This window comes from Miscanthus floridulus, chromosome 1 (assembly GCF_019320115.1).
Source record: "Miscanthus floridulus cultivar M001 chromosome 1, ASM1932011v1, whole genome shotgun sequence".
Taxonomy (NCBI): Eukaryota; Viridiplantae; Streptophyta; class Magnoliopsida; order Poales; family Poaceae; genus Miscanthus; species Miscanthus floridulus.
Genome location: NC_089580.1, coordinates 27,963,743 through 27,991,595, shown reverse-complemented (window position 1 = coordinate 27,991,595; position 27,853 = coordinate 27,963,743). Strand labels below are relative to the sequence as shown.

The 27,853-nt window shown below is 43.5% G+C and overlaps 1 protein-coding gene and 1 pseudogene across 1 annotated transcript; one reads left to right on the top strand and one right to left on the bottom strand.

Annotated features, from left to right (window-relative positions):
* The first annotated feature begins 4,523 nt into the window (after positions 1-4,523).
* LOC136476823 (QWRF motif-containing protein 2-like) lies at positions 4,524-8,946 on the top strand. Its single transcript, XM_066474780.1, has 6 exons — positions 4,524-5,968; positions 6,820-6,939; positions 7,480-7,596; positions 7,699-7,788; positions 8,326-8,433; positions 8,531-8,946. The coding sequence occupies exons 1-6, from the start codon at positions 4,652-4,654 to the stop codon at positions 8,594-8,596; spliced, it is 1,818 nt and encodes a 605-aa protein (XP_066330877.1). The 5' UTR covers positions 4,524-4,651; the 3' UTR covers positions 8,597-8,946.
* A 1,962-nt stretch (positions 8,947-10,908) lies between these two features.
* On the bottom strand, positions 10,909-15,292 carry LOC136476812 (uncharacterized; annotated as a pseudogene).
* Positions 15,293-27,853: the final 12,561 nt, after the last annotated feature.

Here is a 27,853-nt window from a genome sequence, read left to right as displayed (position 1 = left end):
GCATCTCAAGTGACCAAAGCTGTCATTTTGTGTAGGGTCAACGAATCTAGCTAGAGGAACATGCATGTTTCTAAAATATCTCATGCAGTATGGTGAAGAAAGATGAATGTAACATGCAGCTTAACACAGTGCAAGATATTGATTGAGTAGTTAAAACTTGACATCTGTGCAATTGCTCCGTGACATCGTGTCAGGGAATACTGTGGTCCCGTCACTCCACTAGCTATACATAGAAAAATAGGATATGATAAAAGGGAAGTATCAATAAAAGATGCGAGCATCGAGAGCTATGCAACTAACGGACATGCATGCAGATTATTCATGGACAAAATAGGATCTGACCAAGCTGACTTCCCATGCAACACAACGAGAGTATGAGAGACATATTGTATTAATTATTAATGCTCATGTTCGCTTGAACTTATCAGTCTGGCTTATTAGACATGGTATAGTATTTTTCTCTCACAATAAATCAGTGAATCGTACTTTTTAGCCTGGTTTTTCGGTGAAACAAAAAGGACCAATTATCAAAAGCTTTGCCTCGATCTAATTATCAAAAGATTAAGAGACAGTAGAGCTTCTGCCGCAGGCACACAGACACTCGACTGTTCTTCTCAGATTTACGTGGAGAAACCGTGCCAGCATCTTGTACGCATGCATGCTGGACACCTGCATGCGTCATGCGCCGGCCGTAGCTCGATCTCTTGTCACGTACCGTCTGATTCATGCGACAGTAAATCCACTGTTGACGCACACGTTGTAATGTCGTCTCTTAGCAGGTACTAGCACAGTAACTTGACGAGATTTTATGTCCCATTTGTAGATTCCACACGTTACCGTTTGTTAATATATGCAGTACAGCAGGTACGTTGCCGGCTGTTCCAAATAATACTTACATATTCCTAGGTTCCATATTAGTTATCATCAGCCAGGAATTCTGCATAGGGGGCCAGCCAAATACAATCATAATCAAACTAAATAAAAAAGTGATTAATCAAACAAAAATGATTTTATAAATTATCGCTAAGTTACCTTGATCACTGCTCACTGATTACCTAATAATGATAGGTCTTTGCAGAATTGTAGTTCGTAGCCTAGCTGGGCTCCCTGTTCGTCGCTAACTCGCGGTTACACATGTTAGAGAAGAGTGAAGAGGCCAAGAGGATTAGGGATTTTTTTATTTCTGAATTGGGGAATCGATATAGCTTTTGAGAAGAGGAGGTGAGGCAGCTGTGAAGGGTGCTCCGTCTCTGTTCCCTGTGAACTTGTCGTGACTCGTGAGTGCCGAGCGGACGAGTTGTGTGCTTCTTGGGCCTCACAAAATTCGCAACTAGGTCCAACTAAAACACAAGCCCATGTAAGTAAAAGCAAGTAATCGAATTAATTAGGTCCAACACAAAGAAGCTATAGCAGGAGGGTTAAAAAAATCAGGGCATATGGCCCCCTAGCACCGCCAGTGGCGAGCTCGTACCTTGCAAAGCGATAACACATCAACTTGAACAAGGAAAAAGATAAGCACAGGTCTTTTAATATTTGTGGTGTTGGCGCCAGAATAAGCATGCTATTGTTGCGGCGCTGCCATCCAAGAACTGGCATATATTGTCAAAAGTGATTAAGCCATTGCCTCAGTGCAACTGTCCTATAGTCATCATCCCTGAACACATACCCATGTGTTGATTTTCAATGTGTTTTTTTCCTTTTCTCCCATAACCAATAGACGAGGAGGTGCATGCTCATCTACTATATTAGCTCTAGTGGTTCTCGTAACTATTTCATGTATGTAAAAACAAAACAAGAATTGTATGCAAATGCAAAGGATTGTTTTGCCTTTCTAATAACATGGAATTTGAATACTAGCATGGTCATCGTCTTCAACCTCAAGCTCCTCCTAACCTTCTCCCATGACTAAATTTTTAAGGAGGGCTCAGGGGGCTCCAAGGTTGCGGCTGCGGTAGGGGGCTCGTGCCCCCTAGCCCCGGTGGCAACCCCTGGTTATCATTAGAGCTCTAAACACAAAAATTGAGAAGAAATAAAAAAAGTTTGATGCACATGAAACAGGAAAGAGAGAAATAGAGATGTATTAGAAAAAGAGAAATACGTGTTGAGAAGTAAAAATGACAACTAATTTTAGGACAATTGTAAAAGGCTAAAATAACAACTATTATGAGATGGATGGAGTAGTACTTGTTCCTTAAAAATACTTACATTCACCGAGATTTTAGACTTGTAAAATTCTTTGTAACATCATCTACAGAATTATTGTTGAATTTTTGGCTGGTATACTTAAGATGCACCTTCCTAAACATATATATATTCATTTATCCTAGGCTGCTTTTATTCCTAATCGACACATTACTAGTAGTAATAATAATGTTATAGAGCCTGGTTGTTCACTTCGCTTGGATGATAACCCACAACCAAAGAACCCCTTCTCATCGCCATCATGAAGTCCAAATGCTACCCTCACGCATCCTTTTGGAAGGCTTCAGGCCGCGGTTCTAAATCTATCTTCTAGAGCTCTTTTCTCAAAGTAAAACATCACCTGAGCAGCAACTGTATCTATCAAATCCACCAGGGGCACACTAACATCTAGAGCCAACCCTAGCGCTTGGGTTTGGACAATTTTCATGATCATTTAACGCCTCCCTTGGTTCATTCTACCCTAATTAGTGCAGTTGTTGACCAATTTGGACGTCAAGAACCATCTCATGGAATACCACTCTTATTTATAATGTCTTTATAATCAATACTGTTGTTGCCAATTTGGACCCCCAAAACCACCTCCTGAAATACCACTCTTATTTATAATATCTTTAAATACAGTTGTAGAAGTTTTGTATGTACCAATTGTTTGCACGTAGGATCAAGACCTCCCCCTCTGGAAGCTAGCCAGCATAGGTTAGTGCACTACCAAGGAAGTTTAGAAGTGTTCAATCCCGTAAGACCAGGCCTAAACCCTCTCAAGGACTAGAAGAATCATACCACAAGTAGCGCACATCATCAAAATAGTATGGCAACACACAACTGTCCCCCAATCACCACTTCTCATGGTGTTTACTTAGATAGGCATTGGCAATAGTAGAAAAGCCTCATGATGCTTTTTATAAGTACTGTGGTAAAAAAAAAAACTCTCCCTAAGCTCCTACAAGAACCTCACTTTTTCCTTGCTATCTTAGGGGCTTACACCTTGATCAGCCACTGGGCATAAGTGAAGGTGGCTGAGGCAACTTTCCAACTCCAAGAGTATCCTGAATGGGAGTTCGTGACCAACCAAAAATCGACGTTTGTCAAGCGACTAGGATACCATTGTTGTCAGTAATTGAAGGGACAGAGCAGTGGTAAAAAAAAAATCAATGGCCAACATATATATAAAATCTTAGAGATCCAAGATTGGTCTCTTGTAGAAAAACCAGAGATAAATGCTAAGACGATAGTAGCCTGCGACGACATTGCAACATGTCCTCTCGTTGAGATCACACACATTAAAAAAATCAGAAGACATGACAACCATGTAACACTTTGCCCATGCGTGTTTTGGTTGGTGACCTGCTGCCCCAAACGCAATTATGAAACAGTGTCATGTTTTAGTATATCAAGTTTGATCAATTATAGAAAAAAGTATAAATATTTATAATATCAAATAAACATCATTAGATTAATTACAAAATGTATTTTCATAATAAATTGATTTGAAGCCATAAATATGAATATTATCTACTGGGAATTTGGTCAAATGTGAAGCACTTTAACTGACACGCATACCATAGTTGTATTCTTTTGACGATAGAGGTAGTATAAGATTTGTAGTAGTCCACTATCTAAAAAAAGATCAAAGCTAGTTTAGTGGGGGCAAGATAGTATCTATCCGAATCTTAAAACTTCAATTTTCCTAGGTTACTGAGGCAAGATAGTATCTATGCAAATCTTAAAAACCTCAGTTTTTCTAGGTTAGTGCGTGGAGGCAAGGTACGCACGTAGTAGGTCCAAACGGGCAATCACGCAGTGGATAAACTATTATGGCGCGAGCACATTCCCCCCTGCCTGCACTTGTTTACAGCCTCGAAGTCCCCTTTTTTCCTCGCGCCGGCGCGTCGGGGCAAATGATGGTGTCAGCCCGCCTCCCTACGCCGTCTCCACGCCGTCGTCGCGTAACCAATTGCTTCGGGACAGCTCGAGCCAGGCACATGAGCGCTTCTGCTCTGCGAGCGTTTCGTCGAGACGAGCACATGCCCGAGGGAAATGTAAGCGGAACGCGAGAAATCGCTGGGCACGGCGCACGGGGCGGCGGCGGGTGCGAGTGGACCGCCGGCGGCATGGTCCGGTTGCTCTTGCGCCCAGGCCCGCAGCGGCAGCCATCGCCGGGTCCGGGGTCACCGGAGATCTGCTGGCTGCTGCCTCCTCCGTTCGGCTGGCCCCACCAGGGCCACCACCAGACGACACCGGCCCTTTATTCCGCCCGCTTTTTCCCCTTTTGCCCTTGCGACGGACGGACCCATCCCTCTTCGCCCATGTTTTCACTTGGCTCCCACTCCAGACTCCACTTCCGCTGCCGTGCGTCGGCTCCGCTCCCTCCCCCCATCTTGAAACGAAACGAAACCCCCAAACCCCAGAGGCCCAAAACCACCGGGAGATTCCGCGAGATCTGAACGCCATGGTGGCCGCCGGGGCAGCAGCGGCCGCGCCCCGGCTGAACCCGTCGCCGTCCCCGCACCGCCGCCGAGCTTCCTCTGCGCTCTCCCCGGCAAAGTCCAACTCCAACGCCAACACCGGCGCCGGCGACGCGCGGCCCAAGCCCAAGGCTAAGGTCGTCTCCTCCCGCTACCTCGCGCCCTCCTCCAAGTCCACATCCACCTCGACCTCCACCACCACGACTTCGAGCTCCAACTCCACCTCGACCTCGGCGTCCACGCCCTCCCGCCGCTTCGCGTCGCCGCTGCCGAGGCGCTCGGTCTCCGTCGACCGCCCGCGCCCAGGCCCGGCTGGCAATGCTGCCTTCGGGGAGACCGGGGGACCCAATGCGGGCACCACCACCACCACGAGGAGCCTCTCCGTGGCGTTCCAGGGCCGGTCCTTCTCCTTCGAGACAAGCAAGGCGAAGCCTGCCACGTCCCCGTCTCCGTCGCGGCGACCAGTGGCTTCGTCGGCGGGGTCCATCACGCCGGAGAGGAGGAGGCCAACTATGGGGACAGTGCCGGAGAGGGGGAAGGGGTTTGAGGGGGGCCATGCTCACCACAGGTGGCCAATGTCGGCGAGGCTGTCGCAGGGGTTTGAGGGGAATCCGCTTACCAAAAGCTTGGATTGCTCTTTGCACAAGAGGGACGCGGCCGTCCTTGCTGCTGTCCGATCCCTGCGGCAGTCCATGGTGTTTGAGGAGGGGGCGCGGCGTTCCTCAATCGATAGTGGGGACTACTTGATGTCGTCTGACACAGAGAGTGTGTCGTCTGGGAGCAATTCAGGGTCTCAGGATGCGGGCATTGGCATTTCGCACAGAACACGCCCATCCCCAAAGGGTATGAGTGTGCCAGCACGGTTCTTGCAGGATGCTGCAGTCAGCAGGTCACAAAGATTCGCAGATCCTGGCACGCCATACTTGCCGTATACCTCTGGGTTGGCCACATCTAGGACGGCGCCGGTCAAGAAATCGCTGCAAAATGGCTTTGTTTCATCTCCACTGAATCGGTTAGTCAGGCAATCTTCACCAAGTAAGCTTACAGGCAATCCATCGAGGAGGATGTCAAGCCCATCACGGGCGAGAAACTGTGTGGGGTCGGGCACTTCATCTTGGGATCATCAGGGAAGAAGCTCATCTGGTTATGCTTTGAATGGTGAAGCGAGGAGGAGGTGGCATGGGGGTAGTAAGGTTGACTGTGAGCATCTATTGAGAATTTTATCCAATCGACATTTGCAGTGGCGGTGTGTGAATGCGCAGGCTGATGCTGCACTTGCTGCACAAAAATTGACAGCAGAGGTGAGTATATTCATTGACAACAATTATGGACTTCTGTCTAATATGTGAAATGTGTTCCTCCTGTATAATTAACATATTGATGTCATCTCAGAATTCAGTAGTATGTATACATGGCTGTATATTTGGATTTTATAACTTGCTTGATTTATTCAAATTCAGATTGGTTTGTGTAAGATGTAATCGATTAAATTCAAGGCCAACATTTGCGATCTGAGCTAGCTATAAGCAGGAGCTATGTGCTCGCACTTATCTTCCGATTCGCTTATTTTCAGAAAGTAAATCTGTGAAGTTTACACATCATATAGGTTGCAACTACCTTTGTCTTTTGTGCCATAGTTTATGTTATCTGAACTTCATATTTATCGAAGTTTTTTAGTTCCTTGGGAGTAGGTTCTTCAATAAAGGCAAACCGGGCAATCTATGTATATCAGAATACTAGATAGAAAGCATCTTGTCTGGTCTTTGTCGCACACACGCAAAAACTATGACACAGTTGGAAAGGCAAAAAGAACCAGGAAAGATTTGACAATGACATGCCTTTTATGTTGGAGCTGTAAACAAAACTAATACCAGTAGGGATCTGCTCGAGAAGTATCAGTTGGCATGCTAAAATATATGTCATGTTCATTACTTTTTATAATGGAAGTAGGTATACTGCACCTGTTCATTGTCAAATGGAAGTCTGTGGCTACTCATTTTTATTATCTTATTGGTTAACTGAAAGTACTACTATTTCAATTAAAAAATGCTAGGCAAAAGCCTTAATTTCAACCATATTATTTGTGTAGCTAATATTGCCTTTTCTACCTCATTACTTCTCAATAACCCTTCTTCTTTGGCCTTTTCACCAGAAGTACTTATCTGATGCATGGATTACTACCCTAGGGATGCGTAAATCTGTTGCTCTTAAGAGGTTCCAGCTACAGTTATACCGAAACAATTGGAAGCTCATGACAGTTCTAAAGGGACAGGTAATAACCAATTTTAGTTTTCAGTGCATGACTGCTAGTAGTTTGCTGCCTTTTTCATATCTTTGCAAGATCATTTTTCTGTTAAACTTTAGAAACCTTGCTTTCTGATAGTTCATCGGATTATCTGGAATTATCCTCCATGTCTGGTCGACAATTGCTAGCCTGCCAGGCAATGTTAGCAAGATAATATTTTGCCAAAGGAAAAGAAGTCCCTGAAAAAACTGAGAACCAGTTAGTTATAAGCACAGGGCCATCGCCCATCTGGACACATATATTCAAATATCTGCACAATTGCAGGCTGGCCGTTTTGATGCTTATCCTCTGCTCAATAGATTAGACATGGTCCTTTACTATGAACAACTGTAAAGTTAAAAAGGAAGACCAGCTCACCAGCATGTGGGCTCTGTAGTGGGTCCTTAGATATAACTGTAAGCTATTATAGTACCTAATTACTTTAGCTAGTTATATCTTAACCTGGTAGTAATTCACCTTTTACCTTTGCCTTGTTTCTAAAAATCTAACGAAAATTGCTTGATACAGATGGGGTATCTACAAGAATGGTCTTCATTAGAGAGGGACTATGTGGATTCTCTATCTGGAACTGTGGAGGCTCTAACTGCCAGCATTCTGTGCCTTCCTGTTTCTGATGGAGCAAAGGTTGTTAATAGCACACCATTGTACAGACTTGTTTATATATGTTTCTCTTCTGTTCTCTGTGTATTAAAGATCAGTTTCTTCTTTGCTACTTTGTATTTGCAGGCTGATATCCAAGATGTGAAAAATGCCGTTGGTTCTGCTGTTGACATCATGCAAACAATAGGAAGTTCAATATGTTCATTATTGGCTAAGGTGCTGTGTACATTGAATTGCTTTCCTGTTTCATTTTCTTTGTCACTAGTTGCTTGTCAACCACTACATCTTAATTTATGGATGTGGGCCGTATAAAAGAACTAGCAACCTGCATAATAAGGCTTAACAATGGATGGTTGGATTGGTTGAGACTTGATCCCAACCAGCCGATTTCCTGATCAGACTGCTTTAGAAACATTCTCCAGTTTCTGAAGCATAGGAGATTTCTCTCTTCTCGAGGGTCTGTAGAGTAAGCATCCTCATGCATTTGCTAGTTGGGGGGGGGGGGGGGGGGGGGGGGGGGTTAGATTAAAGATATTACAACTGAATGCATTTCAAAGCTCCAATTATCTTAGTAATCAATTTTGCCATCACCATACCAAAAAGGGGGAAAAAAAAACTATGAGCTCTTGTGAGGCTTGCACAAAAATAATATAGCACAAAGCAATTTTTGAGAGGATTACATTTGGTGAAATATTTGTTCCAAGTTGCTGCATTTGTTATTTTGTTTGACTGAAATCATCTGTCGGTCCGCAGCTGGCTGGAACAAGTATTTTGGTTTCTGATCTTTCCAAAGTTGCTACCCAAGAGCGCACTCTAATGGAGCAGTCCAGAGAATTGCTGTCCACACTTGCAACAATGCATGTAAGTACTGAGATCCAATCCAGCCGCTTCCAGTTCTGGCCCTATGTGTATTTATAGCATTTCTAATGGGCACAAACCAATAATCTTGCTGAAACAGGTCAAATACTGTAGCCTACAAGGGCAGAGAGTACAGACAACTCACAGGAGCTCCCTGCATCCCTAGTCAGACTATTACTATAATCCCCCACTAACCGAAGGATGTAGGTGTAACTGCAAATTCTGGTGGCTTGGTTGGTGCCCACAGAGCAATCTGACTCATCTGAAGATGCTATCTAGACTAGTTCCAGTGGTCTCGGCGGATATGGCCCTCTAGTTCTGATTGCTGATTTGATGTATGCTAACCAATGCAGAACAGATGGCATGCAATGTGTATAGATGCATCTCATTTGTTGGTTTTAGCAGAGGATTAGGTCAGATACTAACTAGCTAGATTGGGTTAATTTTGTTAATCATCAGATGACTAGCGACTACCATGGAAATGCAATATAACTTCTAGCGGTACATTAGTTTGCTTGCCTAAAAAACACGTCGCTACTTCGATCTTTGGAGTAACATGGTTACTTGTTTTTTTATAAGAACATGGTTACTTGTTGCCGATACAAGTACCCGACTGGGGCTCACTGCGCGTGGATGTAGGATGCCCTTGTGCAACGTTCCAACTGCAAATGGTATCCCATGATTGTTGTAGCATATAATATGGCTAAACACCCAAATGATATGGTTTGTTCGTCGGTTCGTACATGAATCCAGGTCTGTTGGCGTCAACGTTGAGACAAGATCTGTCCCTCCTGGTCTGGCCGGTGCTTCGAAGCGTCCAAGAAAAATGAATTACGCGGCTCTAAAACCAATACAGCTGGTACAGAAATAGCGCGAGGCCACAAACCATGCCCTCAATTTGCTTCACAATCTGTGCAAATTCCCATGGCGCGGTGGTCAGTGGTGACTGAGGAATCACCAGGCTGGGTTTCAGTGAAAGCATAAAGGATCACGACAAGCCGGCACCTGATGCACACGAAGGGAGCAGAGCAGGCAGAAAATGCTGAAAGCGAGGGCGTGGCAATGAATCGGGTCACGAGGCGGGGTAGCCATCATTGCAGTTGCAGCAGCGCCCGAGCGGGACCGATGGTTGCACAGCTGCCTCTGCCTGCGCCGAGAGGCCACCTGCTGCCGGTAGCCATCATCCCATGCCCATGCCGTGGGGCGACATCGATTACCCTAAACCCGCAGCGAACACGACGAGTCCGTATGACGCGACTCGGGCCGTCGGACGCCTGTGACCTTGTGCCCGGCTGAAAACGGCGTCACTGCAGGAGAAGAAGCCGCGGCCGACACAAGATGAATCATTGTGGCTGATTAGCTGGTGGCGCCTCTTGATCTTGCTACAGCACCTTTCTGTGATCCTGTCCCGTGTCTCCTCCACGTGATAAATCTGGAGATGTTGGTCTCGTCTTACTGACCCTGAGGCTGCAGCATTCAGCAACGACAGGAGTGGCAAAAATCCAAATGCCTTGGCCATCTAGTGCATGCTTCCTATAGGGGAGGAGAACCGAGAACGCACAAGAACTTATTGAAGTGAACGGTAAGACATGGCAGCTATAAGGTGATGTGAGCACCTCTTGTGCATGTAACTCTAACTCTCCTTATTAATACATGCATTTTGGTTTTGGACGAAACCTGGTATAGTATGTAGGGATAGCTCAGCACAGCAGGGCTGCAGCGGTAGAAAAGCGCCACGTTTTTCTATATTGAAGACTGCATATTCGATTCTTGGTTCCTGCAAGGTGAAGAGAGTCAGTGAATATTACAGGAAGAATAGTAAGTCCAGACGTCTAGTCACATCTCAGTTCAGATATTCCTGCGCTTGACGCCCTTGCAGATAAATCAAATTACCTGTCAGCTGCGTCTCAGCAAGTACCCAACATCCATCCAGTCTGCTGAAATCAAAATGCCACAGGCTCACAGCCTTGACGCATAATCTGCAGTCTGGAATCAGGCATGAAATGTGATGAATTGAACTGGCATTGTCAATCCAGAAGACCAAAAATGTATTTAACACCTTTCAATATGAAGCTGAACATCCAGATATACTGAAGCAGTCTGGAAAGAAAAAAAAATCCAGCACAAGTTTTTGCTCAGATACAAAACATGCTGATGTGGTGACATGTAACTGCATATCTAGGACAAACAAATACGAGAATTAACACCTTTCAATATGAAGCTGAACATCCAGATATACTGAAGCAGTCTTGAAAGAAAAGAAAAAAAATCCAGCACAAGTTTTTGCTCAGATACAAAACATGCTGATTTGGTGACATGTAACTGCATATCTAGGACAAACAAATACGAGAATCAAATGAGAACAATCTTTCTCAGGGCAAAGTAAACCAATTCAGCCGCAAATACATCAATGTTTGTTTGAATACCAAAGAGTTTGTAAAATCTGACAAACTCATGACGCAAGACCAGTCAAAATGTTTCAACAACACATGTGGAAGTGGAATGTACAGCATACAAGAGTGTGCACGCATTGAATGAATTACAAAGGTAAATTACCATGGCATCATAGCTTGATAAGGATAGAGGATAAACAATTGTGGATACTCCATATATTAAAACAACAAAAAATGTGAAAACGACGAATTCACATACATTATACAATAACAAAACAGAATTAGGGGTCAGGGCGATGACTGCATAAGTGCTTTCTTTTCCTTCTTGTAAATGCTATTAACTGGCCACTGCCAATTCTTACAGTCTGATGTCTTTTCTCCTCTGTTTTTGTGGTTCCCATTTTATTAGGCTCTATGGTTGAACGGATCTCAGGATTTTCATGTGAAGTAACCGTCAATTTTCTCTTTTTAGTTATTTCATTTGGACCTAGATTGTCATGGTCCTCAACGCCAGCAGAATCATCCCTGCCAATCGTATCGTTCTTTTCTCCAGTGAATGAATTAACACTTCTCTGAGTTCTCTCTCCAACACTAGTGATAAGCAAATCTTCAGCAGGTATAGCAATGGGTTTCTGCACAACTGCAGGGTTCGAAGGGCCATTTTCAATTGGGTACTTGCCATTCTCTTGAAACATATGATTTTGCACAGCATTGACTCCACCCTGAATGACACTGTCCTCAGGTTTTGTCTGAATAGCATCTTGCAGTTCATTGCGCCCTGAAACTACAGCAGCAGATTCTTCCTGTTCAGAGCCAGAGGGAGGTTCGACATCACCTGGCACTGAACTTAATTCTTTGTTCATAGACGCATTCAAGGTTTTTCCAGGTCCGATGGCATTGAAAGGTTGACTGATCGTTCCCTCACCTGTACCATTCTCTATTCTTGTGTCTACATCATTCTCAGATGCACCAGTGATTTTCTGCAATTGCTCATTGTGTGATGATACACTCGAGATCTTGTAGAATTCTGGAAGCACTGAAGTTTTGCACACTCCCTGACCTGCAATTTTACCAAGATGTATATGAGTGATCTACACCATGTAACTGTACATTAATACATTACTAATACACTAATAAGTAATAATGACCTCACCCACTTTACCATTAATCAAAGGTGCACCAGCACACTCCTGCAATTCAGCTGTAACCTTCTTGGGTATTTTAATGCTGTCCATAGATACAACAGTCTCCTGCACTTCCACAGCCTCTATGAAGGCATAACCATCCTTCACATCTGAATCTAAAATATCCTCTGGTGTAGCATCCTCCGAGGATGTGTTCATAATATCAATCATAGCATCCTCTAAAGGGGTGCTAATAATGTCCTGAAGATTTACTTCTGTCATGGTTAAATCAAGAGGGTCTTCTCGAGGATGCAAATCTTCAGTTTTGTTATTTGTGGTGTCACCTGTTGTGAGAAGTGCTAAATCAGGAGTACCTCCCGTGGGTTGAATTCTCATCATTTCGTCCAACTTCAGTATAGTGTTTCCCTCGACGTGATCATCACCAACCTGTTCCATCTTCGTAACAGTAGCTTGAGTAGGAGCCACAATATTTAGAGAGGTTGTGGCTGATTTAGCACTTCCAATTCCTGTTCCAGTTGGAACACCACTTTGCATAATCTGCACAACAATTCAAGACATAAGCATGTCCTCTCTCTTGCGGTTTAAGTAACTAGATTTATAAGGTCATGACGTGAGAACAACCTGCTTAGCCTCCGCCATTTTAACAGTGATGTACAAATCAATGTCAATAAGTGATTGCTTCATCCTTTTTGCATCAATTTCACTTTGTAATAAGGTTCTAATTCGTCCCTGCACTGTATTTACCAAATCAACCTGCTTATGGTCCAAAACATTCATCAACGAGACATGACATGTATTCATTCGACTCAACACAGACAGATCGAAAAAACCATTTTAACAGTATTACCAGAACTTTATCAGTATACCCAGATAACTGATAGGATATGATTGGACATTCAACTGGAGTGGAGATCCAACGACGTGTAATTCGCCAATACCATTCTAGGTAACAATTCCTTGCATGAGTAGGATCTGAAGTCCCTGTTTCCTGGTGCTTAACAACAGAGATGAGCCTGTTCTCCCATTCCTTAATGTACTTATCATGGTAAGTAGGCCAATGTTGATCAGCTTTACCCTGCATTGTAACACGTTCAACAACCTCAACTGGGTCTGGTATGTGCTGCAACATTCCAAATTGTAGCAAGACGCGATCAGGCACATGCATTTCCACTATCTGGAAGCATATTAATGGAGTCCTTGATAGCCAAACTGCAGATCCAAATGTGCATATTGCAGGAAGCCCAGCTACCAGGTCTGGTGTGTATGGGCCCATGTGATCTGGAAAGCATAAGAAATATTACAGTGATATCATTTTCCTCTTGTAATGAGCATCTAAAAGCACAAACGCACTTCCTGAAGTAATGGAACACATCATACCTGGCAATCTGATATAGTATCTAGCCCATGCCTACAAAACTCATGGTCCATGGATCGGGCATTTTCACGGTTCTTGAAGGCAACATTCCACCTAGTTATCAGATGCTTTTCATATCATGGAGTATATATTGTGGTAAAAAAAGAACCAAGAAAAAAACCTATTGAAGTGAAAGAAAGTGGCAATAAAAAACAATCTGTGGTGAAAAAAAGAACCAAGAAAAAAACCTGCATCCAAGGGGTCAGTCATCGGGTAGAGCCTTATTCTCTAATCGTTCAGGACAGCCTATCTGGATATGCTCCCACACCCATATCTGCAATGTTTCTTGCAGAACATCAATTCTAGCATCAATCAAGAGAGCAATTTCTGCACTACACAACTAAGACATACTACCTGAAAAAGAGTGAGAAATGCACAGCAATTTGCTTTGCCCTTCATGCTGGCTTTTCCAAGCTCTCTGTATAGGTGGGCAAGAACAGCAGCCCCCCAGGCCATCTCTCCTGAGGCATCGAAATCACGGAGTAGGGCCAAATATCGTAAGTGCACTCTAGTTCCACTTGGATCAGGAAATAAACTGCATCCGATTTGGTACAGTATATAGGCTCTTGCAGCATACTCTACATCTGCCTGATTAGCGCTTTCTGGTAATGTTTTGAAAGTGTCATGCAGCCATGACATGTTGATAGAACCACCTTTGATCTGTGGAGGTTCTTGACCCAGAAGCTGTCTGCACAATTGCTCCCAATTACAGTTTGTCGGGCCAGTGACAGGAGCACCATGTACACGAAGTCCAGTAAGAATTGCCACATCCTTCAAGAGCACTGTAATTTCTCCAAACCTCAAATGAAAAGTCTGTATTTCACGCCGCCACCTTTCAACCAGTGCATTTAACAAAGCGTGGTCTAACTGGACCCTCTTCAAGAAAGATAGGTGGTAAAACCCAGAACGCTTCAATAACACAAGCATTCCCTCATGTCTCACTTCCCACTGATTAAGCCTGGTGCCATGTTCGATAAATCCAACAGGTTTGTAGATCTGCATAACAAATGGATGACAATCAAGAGAAGCTCAATAACTTGATTTTCTTTGAAAGGCCCAATAGATAAGCTGAACACATTAATTAATTGGAAATAAACATGTAAATGAAAAATTAAGGACAAGTTCTAAAATGTTACCTTCCCAACAAATATAGCTTCTGATTTTGTGAAACTCCTGTTCCACAAGGACAGATTTATCAACAGGACCAGGATCTAGTTTCCGTTCCTATTCTCCAGATACAGTGAGTAGAGAATAGTAAGCTGTGATTATTTATGTATGCTCAAGCAAAGTGGTTATAATGACGATAATTTGTTAGTTCATATATGCAACTGCAATGCTTTAATTTCTCTATGAGAAATATTGATGCTGACAAGCATACGAGTACATGTTAGTAATTACGAGAGCATGGTCAACTGAACGTATCGCATGCTTAAGCGGCAGGCTCCAGCATAAGCGGTTGGCTGGTTCGTATCGTTGCTGGTTCGTAAAGAAGTATTGCTAGCTGGTTTATGTTTGAGAAAAATACTGTTTCGTCTGGAAATTTACGATCGTTTACGACAAGCCACAGCCAAACGAACAGGCTGAAGCGCGAGAGGCAACAGCCTCCTGCTTTTCGTAACACCATGAAACCAATCATAGAATAAGCTGTAGTTCACATGAACATGCGCATTTGTGGTTTGAGCAGCCTACAACGTTGTAATGCCACTAGCAAGTCCCCCTAAGCGAGGTGCTAGGGTTTCGCAAAACTGACCTGACCTTGGGGCTGAGCTGCGTCGCGGAGCTCCTCAGCCGCTGCGTCCATGGCAACGAGCGCGCGCGCCCGCCCGCCCGCTCGAGTCGGAAGATTTTCCTCGTCCGTTTTGGAACAGGGTGGAAGACGGCGGCGTGTTGCGGGTGGCAGGCAAAACCGGCGTCTAGATGCTCGCGAGCTCCGAGTGGGGGACCGTTCGACTTCGACCGGGCCAAAAGCCCACTCCGGCCTCGTGATCGCGGGCTGGGCCAACTTGACGCGACGAGCCGATCACCCGGCAAATCGGAGAAATCTGAAAAATAGAAAACCAGTTTTATCGTGTATTGGGGTGCTAAAACGGTGAGCAGACGCAGGACCAGCGTCTGCGAAGAATCAGTTTAACCTGTTTTTTTTTTTAAAAAAACTAAACTTTTAACGAGAACATCTACCTGGATATCCTCACAAAAATACTAAATACTGAACCAATAGAGATTTATCAAGCCAATTAATCGTGACATCTTTGACCTGGCGATCTAGAGGTCTCTAAAGGCTAAAACCCTCACTTCAAAAGTGTCACTCGGAACTCGGGGTTCTTAGAATCCAACTACAACTAAGGACTTAGGAACTAAGGACTTAGGAGCCACTCTTCAAACCGTGCGAAGCCTAGGTCCGTGCGCCCCATAGCTGGCCCGAATGACACATGTCATGCAGCGTCAAGCGACACAGTGTGCGCAACGCATCCCTTCTAGCGTTGACCTATTGACACAATCCCACCTAGGCGTTGACCCGTTGACACAATCCCACCTAGCCCCTAGCCGGTATGGTGAGGGGTGTCAGCGCCATCATCTTGAACCCAACTAGACGACCAGAATCATCCAAGATACATATTGACACAAGGGATATATAGGAATGAAAATGAGAGAAAAAGCACATGAAAACCTCTCTCTCGTTCTTGTTTCTATATTTCGGGTTCGAAAAAACAGGGATAAAAAACTAGACCAGGATATGTGGACATTTTGAAACGGACAAATATCAATAGAGAACCGAAAAAATTAAGTTAAGGTGACATGATCTAATAGGTTTAGTGTTTAGTTTCCCAAAGTTCATTCGATACTTCCATTTTGTGCTTTTTGAGAACTTTACTTCATCAGCTAGAGATTGAACTTTGTCATAATAGATGCTTGAGTTCAAAATTCTTATAAAGGCTAGAATAAAAAGAATTATTTTTTCCTAAAAGTATAAAAGTTATAGACTAGGTTTTTGTCGCTATTTCGTTGACACATGAGCGGCTAGGGATGGCGGTTGGACCTGTGGGTGTGAATGCTTGTGAGCATCACACCCGCTAGCAATATATGTGGATGCCAAATCATACCTGCAAGATTCATCGGGGACAAGGGCCTGAGATGAGTGAGCCTCGCACCTACGGATGCCTATCGTGGCCTAGAACAAAAAGGACCGACCTACCTAATCAAATAGGATAAACTTGCTAATGGGCACAACTTAATATCGAGGACACTTTTTATTTATGCAATTAGCTCTTAGGGCACCCATAACAATGATATCTCATATGACTCATAGAGATCCAACTCAACATTTTGTCTATGTGGAAGAAAGAGAAAACAGAGAAACCCAAGCGCTGTCTCTTATTCCCACGCCTAGCTTAGATGAATTTCGAGGCCAATCGTGGGGCCCTCCATGCCCACGCCCACGCCCATTCCTCTCCCTCTCCATCTTGCTTCTTGCTTCTTGCGTCTTAGCTTCTTTTGGTCATACAACAGGGGTAAATAAACCCTGAGTATACAATATACTCGCAAGACTTACCCGACTAGTGGGAATAATTTCCCGACTCCAAAGGATATGATAAGCTTTATGGTTTGCTGGGTTTCCTTTTTGTGGAAAGCAATTCTAGTAGTGAATCCTTATGTATATTTCTTATTAGCAGTCATGATTAGTTCATTATCTAACCATTCTAGGTAAGCACATATTCTACTTTTAAGCAAGAGTTGAGCAAACAGATCCATTTCACCATCTTTCATCTTCCCGTTCTTACTACGGTGCTAGATTATAGACAAGTCGCACCGAATTACCTGGTGATTCATGAATCAATGTGCCCAGCTGGGTACCCCAAAACACACGCCCCGCTTATACCCCAGGTACAAATAGGACCAACTCATCGCTCTCCTGTCAAGGGGTCCAGGTCCCCGTCCAAACTTGAACTCTAAGCCCCCACACCTGAGTCCCGGACTCAGTGTGGTGCTTAGACCTTCACCATCCTGGCCTCCAATTAGTCGGTCTGGAAAGAGCCAGAACCCACGATAAGAGAGCAACGAGCCTTCCCTGGTCTCATAAACAAGTATGTGCTCAGGATAATAAGTCTATGCCCTGACTAGAACCCAATGCAACGGCCGGTCCTTAACCGACACGAATAGGGAAAACAATGTAACCAAGCTATGTCCCATTGGCCGTGGGACACAACCTCTTACACCCACCAATACCCGTACCATATCCCTACCCGGTCTCCATTTCTTTTCACCATTTTATCATGAGAGCGGTAATAATAATCAACCAAGGAGAAATATAAGCTCTCTCCACTATGGAAAAGACCCTACACAGTGACTGAGGTGATCCGACCGGGCGCCTATCGGCTGAAGGACGACAACGACAACGTTCTCACCAACACATGAAACATCGAATAGTTACATCGTTTCTTTCCCTAAAGCTTGGTCATACCATTTTATTTCCATTTAATGCTTGCTCCTACAGCGCCCTAGCCTAAGCACTCTCGGCTTGGGTCGCTCGGGGGCTCCATGGGGGTGCGATACCTCTCCTTTTTACTATCATTTTTAACTATCATGTGGTAACACTTTTAGCCCAAACAAAAGGGCGTCGCCCAAATGAAAGGGCATCCCGTTCCTTTGATTATCCTACATAACTTGTCCTTTAACCTCTTGACCGATCACACCCCGTCATGACCTATGGTTACGAGCAACTAAGCCTCATGGGCCACGCCCGGGTTCTTAAGGTTGTAGCATACGGGTCAACGGGCAGGTGCAAAAAAGAAAGGAGAAAAAACAAAGCTATGCAAGGATAAAAACAAGGGTGGATGGGACAAGCTTCCCCTCATGAGTGATTTCATCACAAAACGAACTTAAAATATTCACGAATGTAAAACTGTTCACATAGGGGCTCCCCTATGAATTCATCTTTTACATAAACTGACTATTTCTACTCTAACTCTATTGTGGCCCCTCGACAGTGTCGGTTGATGTCACGGTTAGTGAGGACGAAGGTAGCTCGGTTGAGGTCGGGACGACGGCGCTCGACTCGGCTGTGGTTGGGATGACGTTCGGCTCATTTGGGATGGGGGCAACGCTCGCCTTCGACCTGGCCTCCGCTCCCTCTATAGGCTGGACGATGTCTTCCCGGTGCACATCTACGGCCACGGTCGAACGGCGAGCCTCCATCACCCACTGTGTGGTGACTTGCTCAGCGACCACCTGTGCGTGCGGCACCAAACTTTCCCCCAGCGCATGGATCTTGTCTGCGCTCCACCCATCGACATATCCTCTAAGTGGGTTGCTGTAACACCTCGGGTGTTAGCCTTGCATAACTTGACTTGCATAACATGAGCATGATCATCAAGCATTTACCATTGAAACATTGGATTGAAACATTTGCAACGTTTGCTTGTTATCGCATATTTCTTAAACATATGCAACTTTTCTTGTTATTTCAAGTCTCCATGTGTCTATGCATATGATCATGAGTGGACACAGGTACTTGGTGGATGTGAGTCACACAAACATGTAGCAACACCTAGGTTAGCAAATATGACTTTGTTCATGGTCACATTTCATGAACCAACACTTAAGCTTCATGTGATTACACTAGCTAGCCCTATGAGTGACTACTACATAAAATGATTAAATGACCTTACAAATTGCTTAAACATGTTTAGAGTATCATTATGAACAACTTTGATATTCATGGTTAGGGGTAAAAAGGTCATTAAGCCATGCTTTGATGTGTATCATCGTTTAAATGTGACATGTTTGACCAAGTTTGAACTAGGTGTTAGAGACCTTGCATGGAGGAGATCACTAAAGCAAAGTTATAGTATTTGATATAAAGAACAACTTTTATTTTAGGGTCATTGACTGTGGCTGGGGCACCTCCCTCCACCGTTGGCCATGCAACCTTGTGCGATAGGTTCGCCTGAGCCCATGGAAGCTTGTCCACGCCTTTTAGTGCTTCACCATGGCCTCCATCGGCGTACCGCCGTTGTCCCACCTCGCTGATCCACCATGGCCGCTGTTGTCGTCACTAGCGTTGATGATAGGGCCGGCCAAGTGGTGCGATAGATGCGCTAGGTCGAGTAGGTCACTGGGTGATGATGTCACCGCCGGCAACCTCGCCGTCGGCGAGCTTTGGCTGTGCCACCGTCTCGCAGCGCCGCTGCTCTGTTTGTGTCTCAACTGGCGTGTGGGGTCCTCTGTTAGGCGGGTCCCACCGGTCAGCGACAGGAGTAGAATAGGCTAGTTCATTTAAATCCAGATCTGGTGTTGTTTTGTAATTTTTGTATCTCCAGTTTGGTAGCTTCCAAAATTGTGCAATAAATTGTGTAGTGTTCCTTAGGAAGTGTAGTATTTAGGAAAAATATATTCTTGACATTTACAGTAGAAATTTTTGGAGATTTAAATAGAGATTTGAAATGTGTTTTTGAATGCATACAAACTTGTTTATTTTATATCTAGAGTTCCTGTGCTCCAAAAATTATAAAATTTTTGTGGTAAGCTAGTCTTAGCATATATGAGCTCTAGTAAAAATTTGAAGATGAGTGCATGTGTAGATTTATAGTTATAGATTTTTCTTTTATAATTAGGAGATCCTTGTGTAAATTTTTATAAATTATTTAGGAATCCAATACTCATGAAATTTGTTGGAGGTAATCCTAGTACCATATGGATGCTAAGAAAAATAGGAAATCTGTTTCTTGACACTTTTCAATAGGGTTTTCCATTTATGCTATTTCAAGCCTTGCTGCCTTGCCATTTTTGTATAGGATGTGCTACTTGGCAAAATAGCATGAAACTTTTACAGTAGTCCTTTGATAGCATTACTAAGGCACTGTAAATTTTTGAGAATTTATGAAGTACATCTGGTATATGTTTATTATTTAACCTAAATATCTCAGTAAAATAATAAAGGCATTTAAATAAATAGTTTGGGCTTCACCATTATATTATCTTAAATGTATTTGGTATGCTTAAACTGTTGGTAGACTTTATGTTATCAAATTTTGAGTGATTACATGAAGTAGAAGTATCATTAATTTAAAATGCAAAATTAAAAAGATTCCGGACAGATTCGGTATTTTGATAAGTTGCATGATAGGGATGATGTGTACTGTAAAAATGGTTAATAACAAAGTTGTAGAGAATTTGATAAGCTTTCCAGAAAGTCTAGGATCACTGTATTTGGATTAGTAGAACTCCGGTTATGAGTAAAACAAGTAGCTACTGTTTTGTGATATAGTCGATGCATTGTGGAAGTAGTTAATTAAATAATCGAGAAGAGATATGCACCTACTCAATAAACATGAGGCACTTGTTAACATATATGCATTCGTAATACTTATGCCATATTCATGTATCTAGGATCGGAGAAAGAGATAACGTTACTGGAATTCGAAGAAGCAGAGGAAGGGGACCAGCAAGAGAATCCACAAGCCGCAGCTCCCGAAGGCGTGGAGTAGAATCCTGAAGAGCTTCCAGAGTGTCCTGACCACCGCCCTACTTCCTTTCTGCGAGGCAAGCCCTGGAGCATTCTAAGTCTCCCAGTAATTTACAAATGTTTACTTAAGTACTTATGATTGATGCATTAGGTTATAAGAGTTGAATGGAACCACTTGATGCATATAAATTCCTTGTCCAGATATTACACCTTTAACCGGTATAGGTCCAGGATCAAATATATGCTTAGCCATGCTTAGACCAGTAGAAGTCGGGTGATGTCCTGTCACCTGCGAGATATAGGTGGATACCGGAGCACGGTTGGCTATATTTGCTATCGTGGAACAGAACCATGGGGTAAAAGAAAATCAAGATCAGACGGGAAGTCGATAGAGAAGCAACAAGACATGGAGGTCTTGGGTGTGGATCTATCCCCGTCTGTGTCGATTAAGGACCGTACCATTGTTGGCGCTTCTGACAAGATTGAACGCATGCCTCTCACTTAGCTAGCCGGATAACTCGTTCCGACCGCGAAGCCGAGTAATTCAACTCAGGCTGGGACCCATTCTGTTGTGCGCTCCTTCTAGGGAACGATCAGACTAAGCCCAAGGGCAGGCTAGGCCTGAATGTCCTGGCATCTGGTGTTCCAGATTGTGCGGCGCAGTACGGACTCGCAAAATGTGTACCTGAGTTGTACCAAAGGTGACCTAAGGCTATCGTGGCTAGTAGACCTGGGTTTGTGTTAGGAATAAATTCTCAGCTGGTTGAAAATGATTCGAATTGCCGTCTCTCCTGGATAGTGAGAAACTTGGCTAGTCCCAATATCATAGTAACTATGTTATAAAACATGATGGTTCGAATGAATATGGAATTATAATACCTGCTATGGTTACTATTGTATGCTTCTAAATGATATACCACATGTTTGGCACATGATAGTTGCTAATCTAGAAATAGATAGTTATAATTAACTTGATAAAGGCATCGTAATGGTCCAACTACATTAATTGCTTTTATGCAAAATGTTGTCAATCTACATCCACTTATACAGCCTTGCATAATCCTTAGAGTCATTTTATTTTTGGTTCATGACGGATAAGTCTAGTTGAGTATCTTCTCGTACTCAGGGTTTTATTTCCCATTGTTACAGATGGCACTATGTATCACGGTTATTGCAAGAGTTGCTTCTATCCCGCTGTGGATGAGGAGTAAGCCTTGGGCAGGCTTCTTTATTAATCCCCATCTTTGCTTTTGTGGACCGTGATCCTACTTGGCACTGTATCAAACTATGTTGGAAACTTTATTTTCGAACTTAATTGCTTTCGCTTTATCTATCAAACTTGGTTTGTAATAACTTTTATTCGTACTTTGATGATGAAATGTATCTGTGAACTTTATATAATATATGGCATGTATGTTGAATCCTGTACGATCTTGGTTGTTGTAAATCGTTTATCGAGACCCGTCGTGGTACTCGACGGACTACCGGGTTTATATGGGTTCAAGTATGATAGCGCGACCGCTTGCACGCTGCCATTGTACTTGTACTCTTATAAATTGGTCGGTTCTACGACAGCTGGTATCAGAGCAAGATTCAACGTTATTTGTCACAAGTGTATTTAAAATAAAAGTTTTTGTTTTTCAAAAACCCTCTTCTAGCAACTAATAGTTATATAATAGGTATTTGAAATCTAAAGTGTGCCAATGATCACTTTCCTTATGTCCAAATTAAGGACTATTATGTGGCTATTTAAGTACTAACATGGGGGGTTTTTTACTTCATTGTCCATATGACGTGCTATTGTATGGATACCATTCACTTGAGTGGTAATGTATGGATCAAATGCCTCTACGCCAAGGTAAGATGATGAGTGTATGACCGCAAGAGGTGAGCGTGCGGTCGGGGAGAGTTAGCTTTGATATGGCTATATATGCATGCTTGCATGTGTATATGGTACGTATTTAATTGTGGGTTTAAATTATTGTCAGGTAGATTGATACGGAAGTATATGTATGGGTATACATATATGAAAGTATTTACAATTACATTCTGCATATTTCATTATGGGTTTAGGGCTGAAATGGAATTTTATGCAGGTACACTAACAACGAAACGTGTAGCTCAACTAGTTACACTATTTATGAGAGAACGAATGTATGCCACCGTGTCTACCGATTAGAAACAAATTTTTCCTAAGTTTGTGAGGACATACGAAATGAGTATGCATCATGATAATTACCATTCACATAACTACATTGTTCCTCCCCTTATAAAATTCTTACTCGGTTAAGTAACTCTTATCCATTATGGCATTGTCTCACCAAGTGGTACATGTTAATGGTGCAGATGGCACGCACAAAGCAGACTGCTCGCAAGTCCACCGGAGGTAGAGCTCCTAGCCGTCAGCTTGCTCCATGTACCCGTCAACGTCATATGTTTCTTGGAGAGTTTGGGATGCCTACACTCTTGTGGAGAGTGCTCAGCTATGTAGGCTATCCTGATGGAATGGAGCCCCGCTACTTCTGGGCGAATGAGCAGTTAGGAGAAGGTCTCTTGGTTACTATGGAGGCCGTTGTTCGTCCCCGAGGTGATGATTCTGAGTGGACAAGTTGGTGTTATGAGTCAACTGGTAGGACTGCTGAAGAAGCAGCTGGTAGGGCATTCTTTGGGATCCTGAGGGATATCATGGATCGTTTTCCTCAGGAGCTGGCAGCCGCTTTGGTTGGAGTCTTTCCGAGGGGCAACCCCTCCACTGACTCATGGCAGCAGGCAAGAGGAAGATCTTTGGAGATTGGTGTAGTAGAAGGGCAGAACAGTGATAACCCTGCCATGAGCACCATGTTCACAGTGATGAAGGTGTTAGATGGAGTAGAAGGTAGCCTCAGATGTGTGTCTAGTGCTCTTGGTCATGCCTGCAAGGACCGACGTCAGCTTTAGAGGGAGCATGACGCCAAGATTGAGAGGCTCACTATAGAGATGGCTTGGTTAACTCACCAGAGGAATGCAGCCTGGTCCAGGGAAGATGTTCTAAGAGCTCGATAGTTTGAGCTGGGGCAGCAGCTGGCCAATGCGGAAGAATACAACGATAACCTACATGAGGAGGTTCATCTGCTGAATAACTAACTCCACCCTTATGTTCCGCCTAGAGACATAGAGATGGATCTAGAAGAGGACGAGGAAGAAGAAGAAGTGGAGCCTGAAGAAGAAGTGGAGCCTGAGGAAGGAGATGATCCTACGTCTGACCTCGATAGTGATCATGATGAGGACTAGATCGCTTAGTACTTAGTGGAAGGTCTAATGTATCACCTTTATTCATGTAATGGACCTATAGTTCGAATTTGGCATTAGTAATCCGACTATCATGTAATATCGTTAATCGCACGTTTGGTTGAACATCAATACGATTCCAGTCCTTTGTTGGTAATCATGATTTAAATTTGCATGCGGTATGAGCACGATAAGTGGTCAAATTGGTGATGTCATATTGTGAGAATGAATTGTTATGCCTCTGTTGTTGTTGTGAATTTGAGAAATTTCTCTAGTAATTTTAGTTTGGCATGATTATGGTTCATCTGCAATCTCTTGGCATCAACCAATAATCGCTTATTGTTGCAACTTCGCATATGACGTGCACCCGTGCTAGAGCTTGTGGCAGCCAGGATGGCAACTATGATGACTTGCCACCCCCATCGCCACTGTTTGCTCAGGAGTTCTTTACCTAGTTTCTGGGGAGCCAAAGGACAATGGAGGAAGCTTTGCGCCTCATCGCACAAAACACCGCTCGTGGCCACCCACATGAACCAGGGGCCGAGCCAAATCAACACAGTACATTCAAGGAGTTTCTGGATACAAAGCCTCCAATCTTCAAGGTGGCTGAGGAACCACTGTAGGCTGACGAGTGGCTAAATACCATTGAGCAGAAATTTCGTCTACTGAGGGTCACAGAGCATCTAAAAGCTGAGTATGCTTCTCATCAATTGCAAGGACCAGCAGGGATCTGGTGGACACATTTCTTGTCGTCTTTGCCTGCTAATACGTGAGTTACCTAGGAACAGTTCAAGCTGGCTTTTAGGGGACATCATATTCCCCTGGGCCTGATGCGCATGAAAGTGGCCGAATTTATGAGGCTCACTCAAGGGACAAAGACTCTCATAGAATATATGCACGCATTCAACAACTTGTCCAGATATGCTCTAGGTTTTGTGGATACTGAGGAGAAAAAGATAGAGAGCTTCAAACGGGGTCTGGGTACTAAACTGATGAAGACTATGGTAAATTCTAGGTGTGCCATGTACAATGAGTTTATTAGTGATGCCTTGACCCAAGAAAACCACAACAACATGTATGTAGTTGCCAAGGGTCGCAAGAGGGCATATGAGGCAGGTGCCTCTAGATCTTCCCAGTCAAAGGCGCCTATCATAGCTAGGCCACAATTCCGTCCACCTGCACCCAAGTTTAGGCCTCCACCACCTAAAGCTCAGAATAACAGGCCATAGAAACCATTCCGTAAGGCGTTCACTATTGCCTTACCAAAAGGAAATGGCAGTCAGGACAGCTCCATCGGATTCAGAAGTAATCAACCATGTTTCAACTGCAACCAACTGGGTCATTGGTCCAAGGAATGCCCCCACCCCAAGAAGAATGGCAACCCAAATCAGAACAATCAGAGGCAGGCGAATGCCAGGGCACGTCAGGGACACATGCATTATACCGCTGTAGAAGAAGTGCCCATTGGAGAAGTTGTCACGGCTGGTATGTTTCTTGTCAACAAGCATCCCGCTGTTGTTTTATTTGATTCAGGAGCTTCTCATTCATTTATGAGTCAAGCATTTACATCTAGACATGATCAAGAAATAATTGAAGTAAGCAAAGGGGGTTATAACATAAGTTTAGCAGGGGGAACTGTTACTACCAAAAAGATAGTCAAAAATGTACTCTCTATACAAGGGAGGGAGTACACAACAGATTTGATAATATTGCTCGGGTTATCAATAAGTGTAATCTTAGGCATGAATTGGATGAAGGATCATGGTGTTCTTATTGACACTAGCACCCATACTATTATGTTGAGAGAATCCATGGGAGAGAATGCTTTTCTAGCACCACTCTCCCGTGATTTCGAACCCCAACATTTAGCTTGTGCTATCCAAACCACCACAATATGTGATATCCCCATGGTTTATGAGTTTCTAGATGTATTTCTAGAAGAATTACCAGGCTTACCACCTGATAGGGACGTGGAATTTAAGATCGAGTTAGTGCCGGGTATGGCACCCATATCAAGAAGGCCCTATAGAATGCCACCCAATGAGTTAGCGGAACTTAAGGTTCAATTACAAGATCTATTGGACAAGGGTCTTATCCAACCTAGCTCATCCCCGTGGGGATGTCTAGCCTTGTTTGTGAAAAAGAAGGACAAGTCACTGAGAATGTGTGTAGATTATAGACCACTCAATGCTGTGACCATCAAGAACAAATATCCGTTGCCCCGCATCGACATCTTGTTCGATCAGCTAGCGAAGGTAAAGGTATTCTCCAAAATTGACTTGAGATCAGGTTACCATCAGATAAAGATCAGACCAGAGGATATACCTAAAACTGCTTTCTCTACTAGGTACGGCTTATACGAGTATTTGGTTATGTCTTTCGGACTAACAAATGCTCTAGCCTACTTCATGTACCTGATGAACTCGGCATTTATGCCCGAGCTTGACAAGTTCGTAGTCGTGTTCATCGATGATATATTGAATTATTCAGAAAATGAGTCAGATCATGAAGAGCATCTGAGGATTGTCCTATCCAGATTGAGGGAGCATAAGCTATATGCCAAGTTTAGCAAATGTGAATTTTGGTTGAGCAAAGTACCTTTCTTAGGCCACATCTTATCAAGAGATGGAATCTCAGTAGACCCATCAAAAGTACAAGAAGTCATGGATTGGAAAGCCCCGACTTCGGTTCATGAAGTTTGAAGTTTTCTAGGGTTAGCAGGATATTATCGTCGTTTCATTCTAGATTTCTCAAAGATAGCTAAGCCTATGACCAGACTACTTCAGAAAGATGAGAAGTACAATTGGACACCAGAATGTGAAGTAGCTTTTCACACCCTCAGAACCTTGTTGACTACAGCACCTGTGCTAGCACAACCAGACATTGAAAAGCCTTTTGATGTATTTTGTGATGCATTGAGAATAGGTTTGGGATGTGTGCTTATGCAAGAAGGAAGAGTTATTGCATATGCTTCTCGGCAATTAAGAAAACATGAAGTCAACTACCCTACACATGATTTGGAACTTGCAGTCGTTGTTCATGCATTAAAGATATGGAGACATTACTTGTTGGGCAATGTATGTCATATCTATACTAACCACAAAAGTCTCAAGTATATCTTTACCCAGCCAGAACTGAACATAAGATAATGAAGATGGTTGGAATTGATTAAGGACTATAATTTAGAAGTGCATTACCATCCGGGTAAAGCAAATGTAGTAGCCGATGCACCTAGTCGAAAGTCCCATTGCAACACTGTGGAAGCATTGTTGGAAGATGGGTTCAACTTGTTACATCCTGCTATACTACACAATATCATGATCAGTTGCTCACTTGAGAGCAAAATCATAGAGCTATAGCAGACCGATGTAGGAATAAGTCACATCAAGAGAAAAATGCAAGAGCAAGAAACCAAACATTTTAGATTGGACGAAAGGTGTATTATGGTTTGAGGACCGACTTGTGGTACCAAAAGACCGTGAGCTGAGGAATCAAATTTTAGATGAAGCTCACTCATCCAAATTGTCTATCCATCCGGATAGTAGTAAGATGTATCAAGATTTGAAAACCTGCTTTTGGTGGACTAAGATGAAGAAAGAGATCGCAGCCTATGTTGCTAGATGTGATAACTGCAGTAGAGTAAACGCTGTCCATATGAAATCTGCTGGATTACTTCAGCCATTGCCTATTCCAGGATGGAAATGGGAGGAAATCAGCATGGACTTTATCACATGCCTTCCAA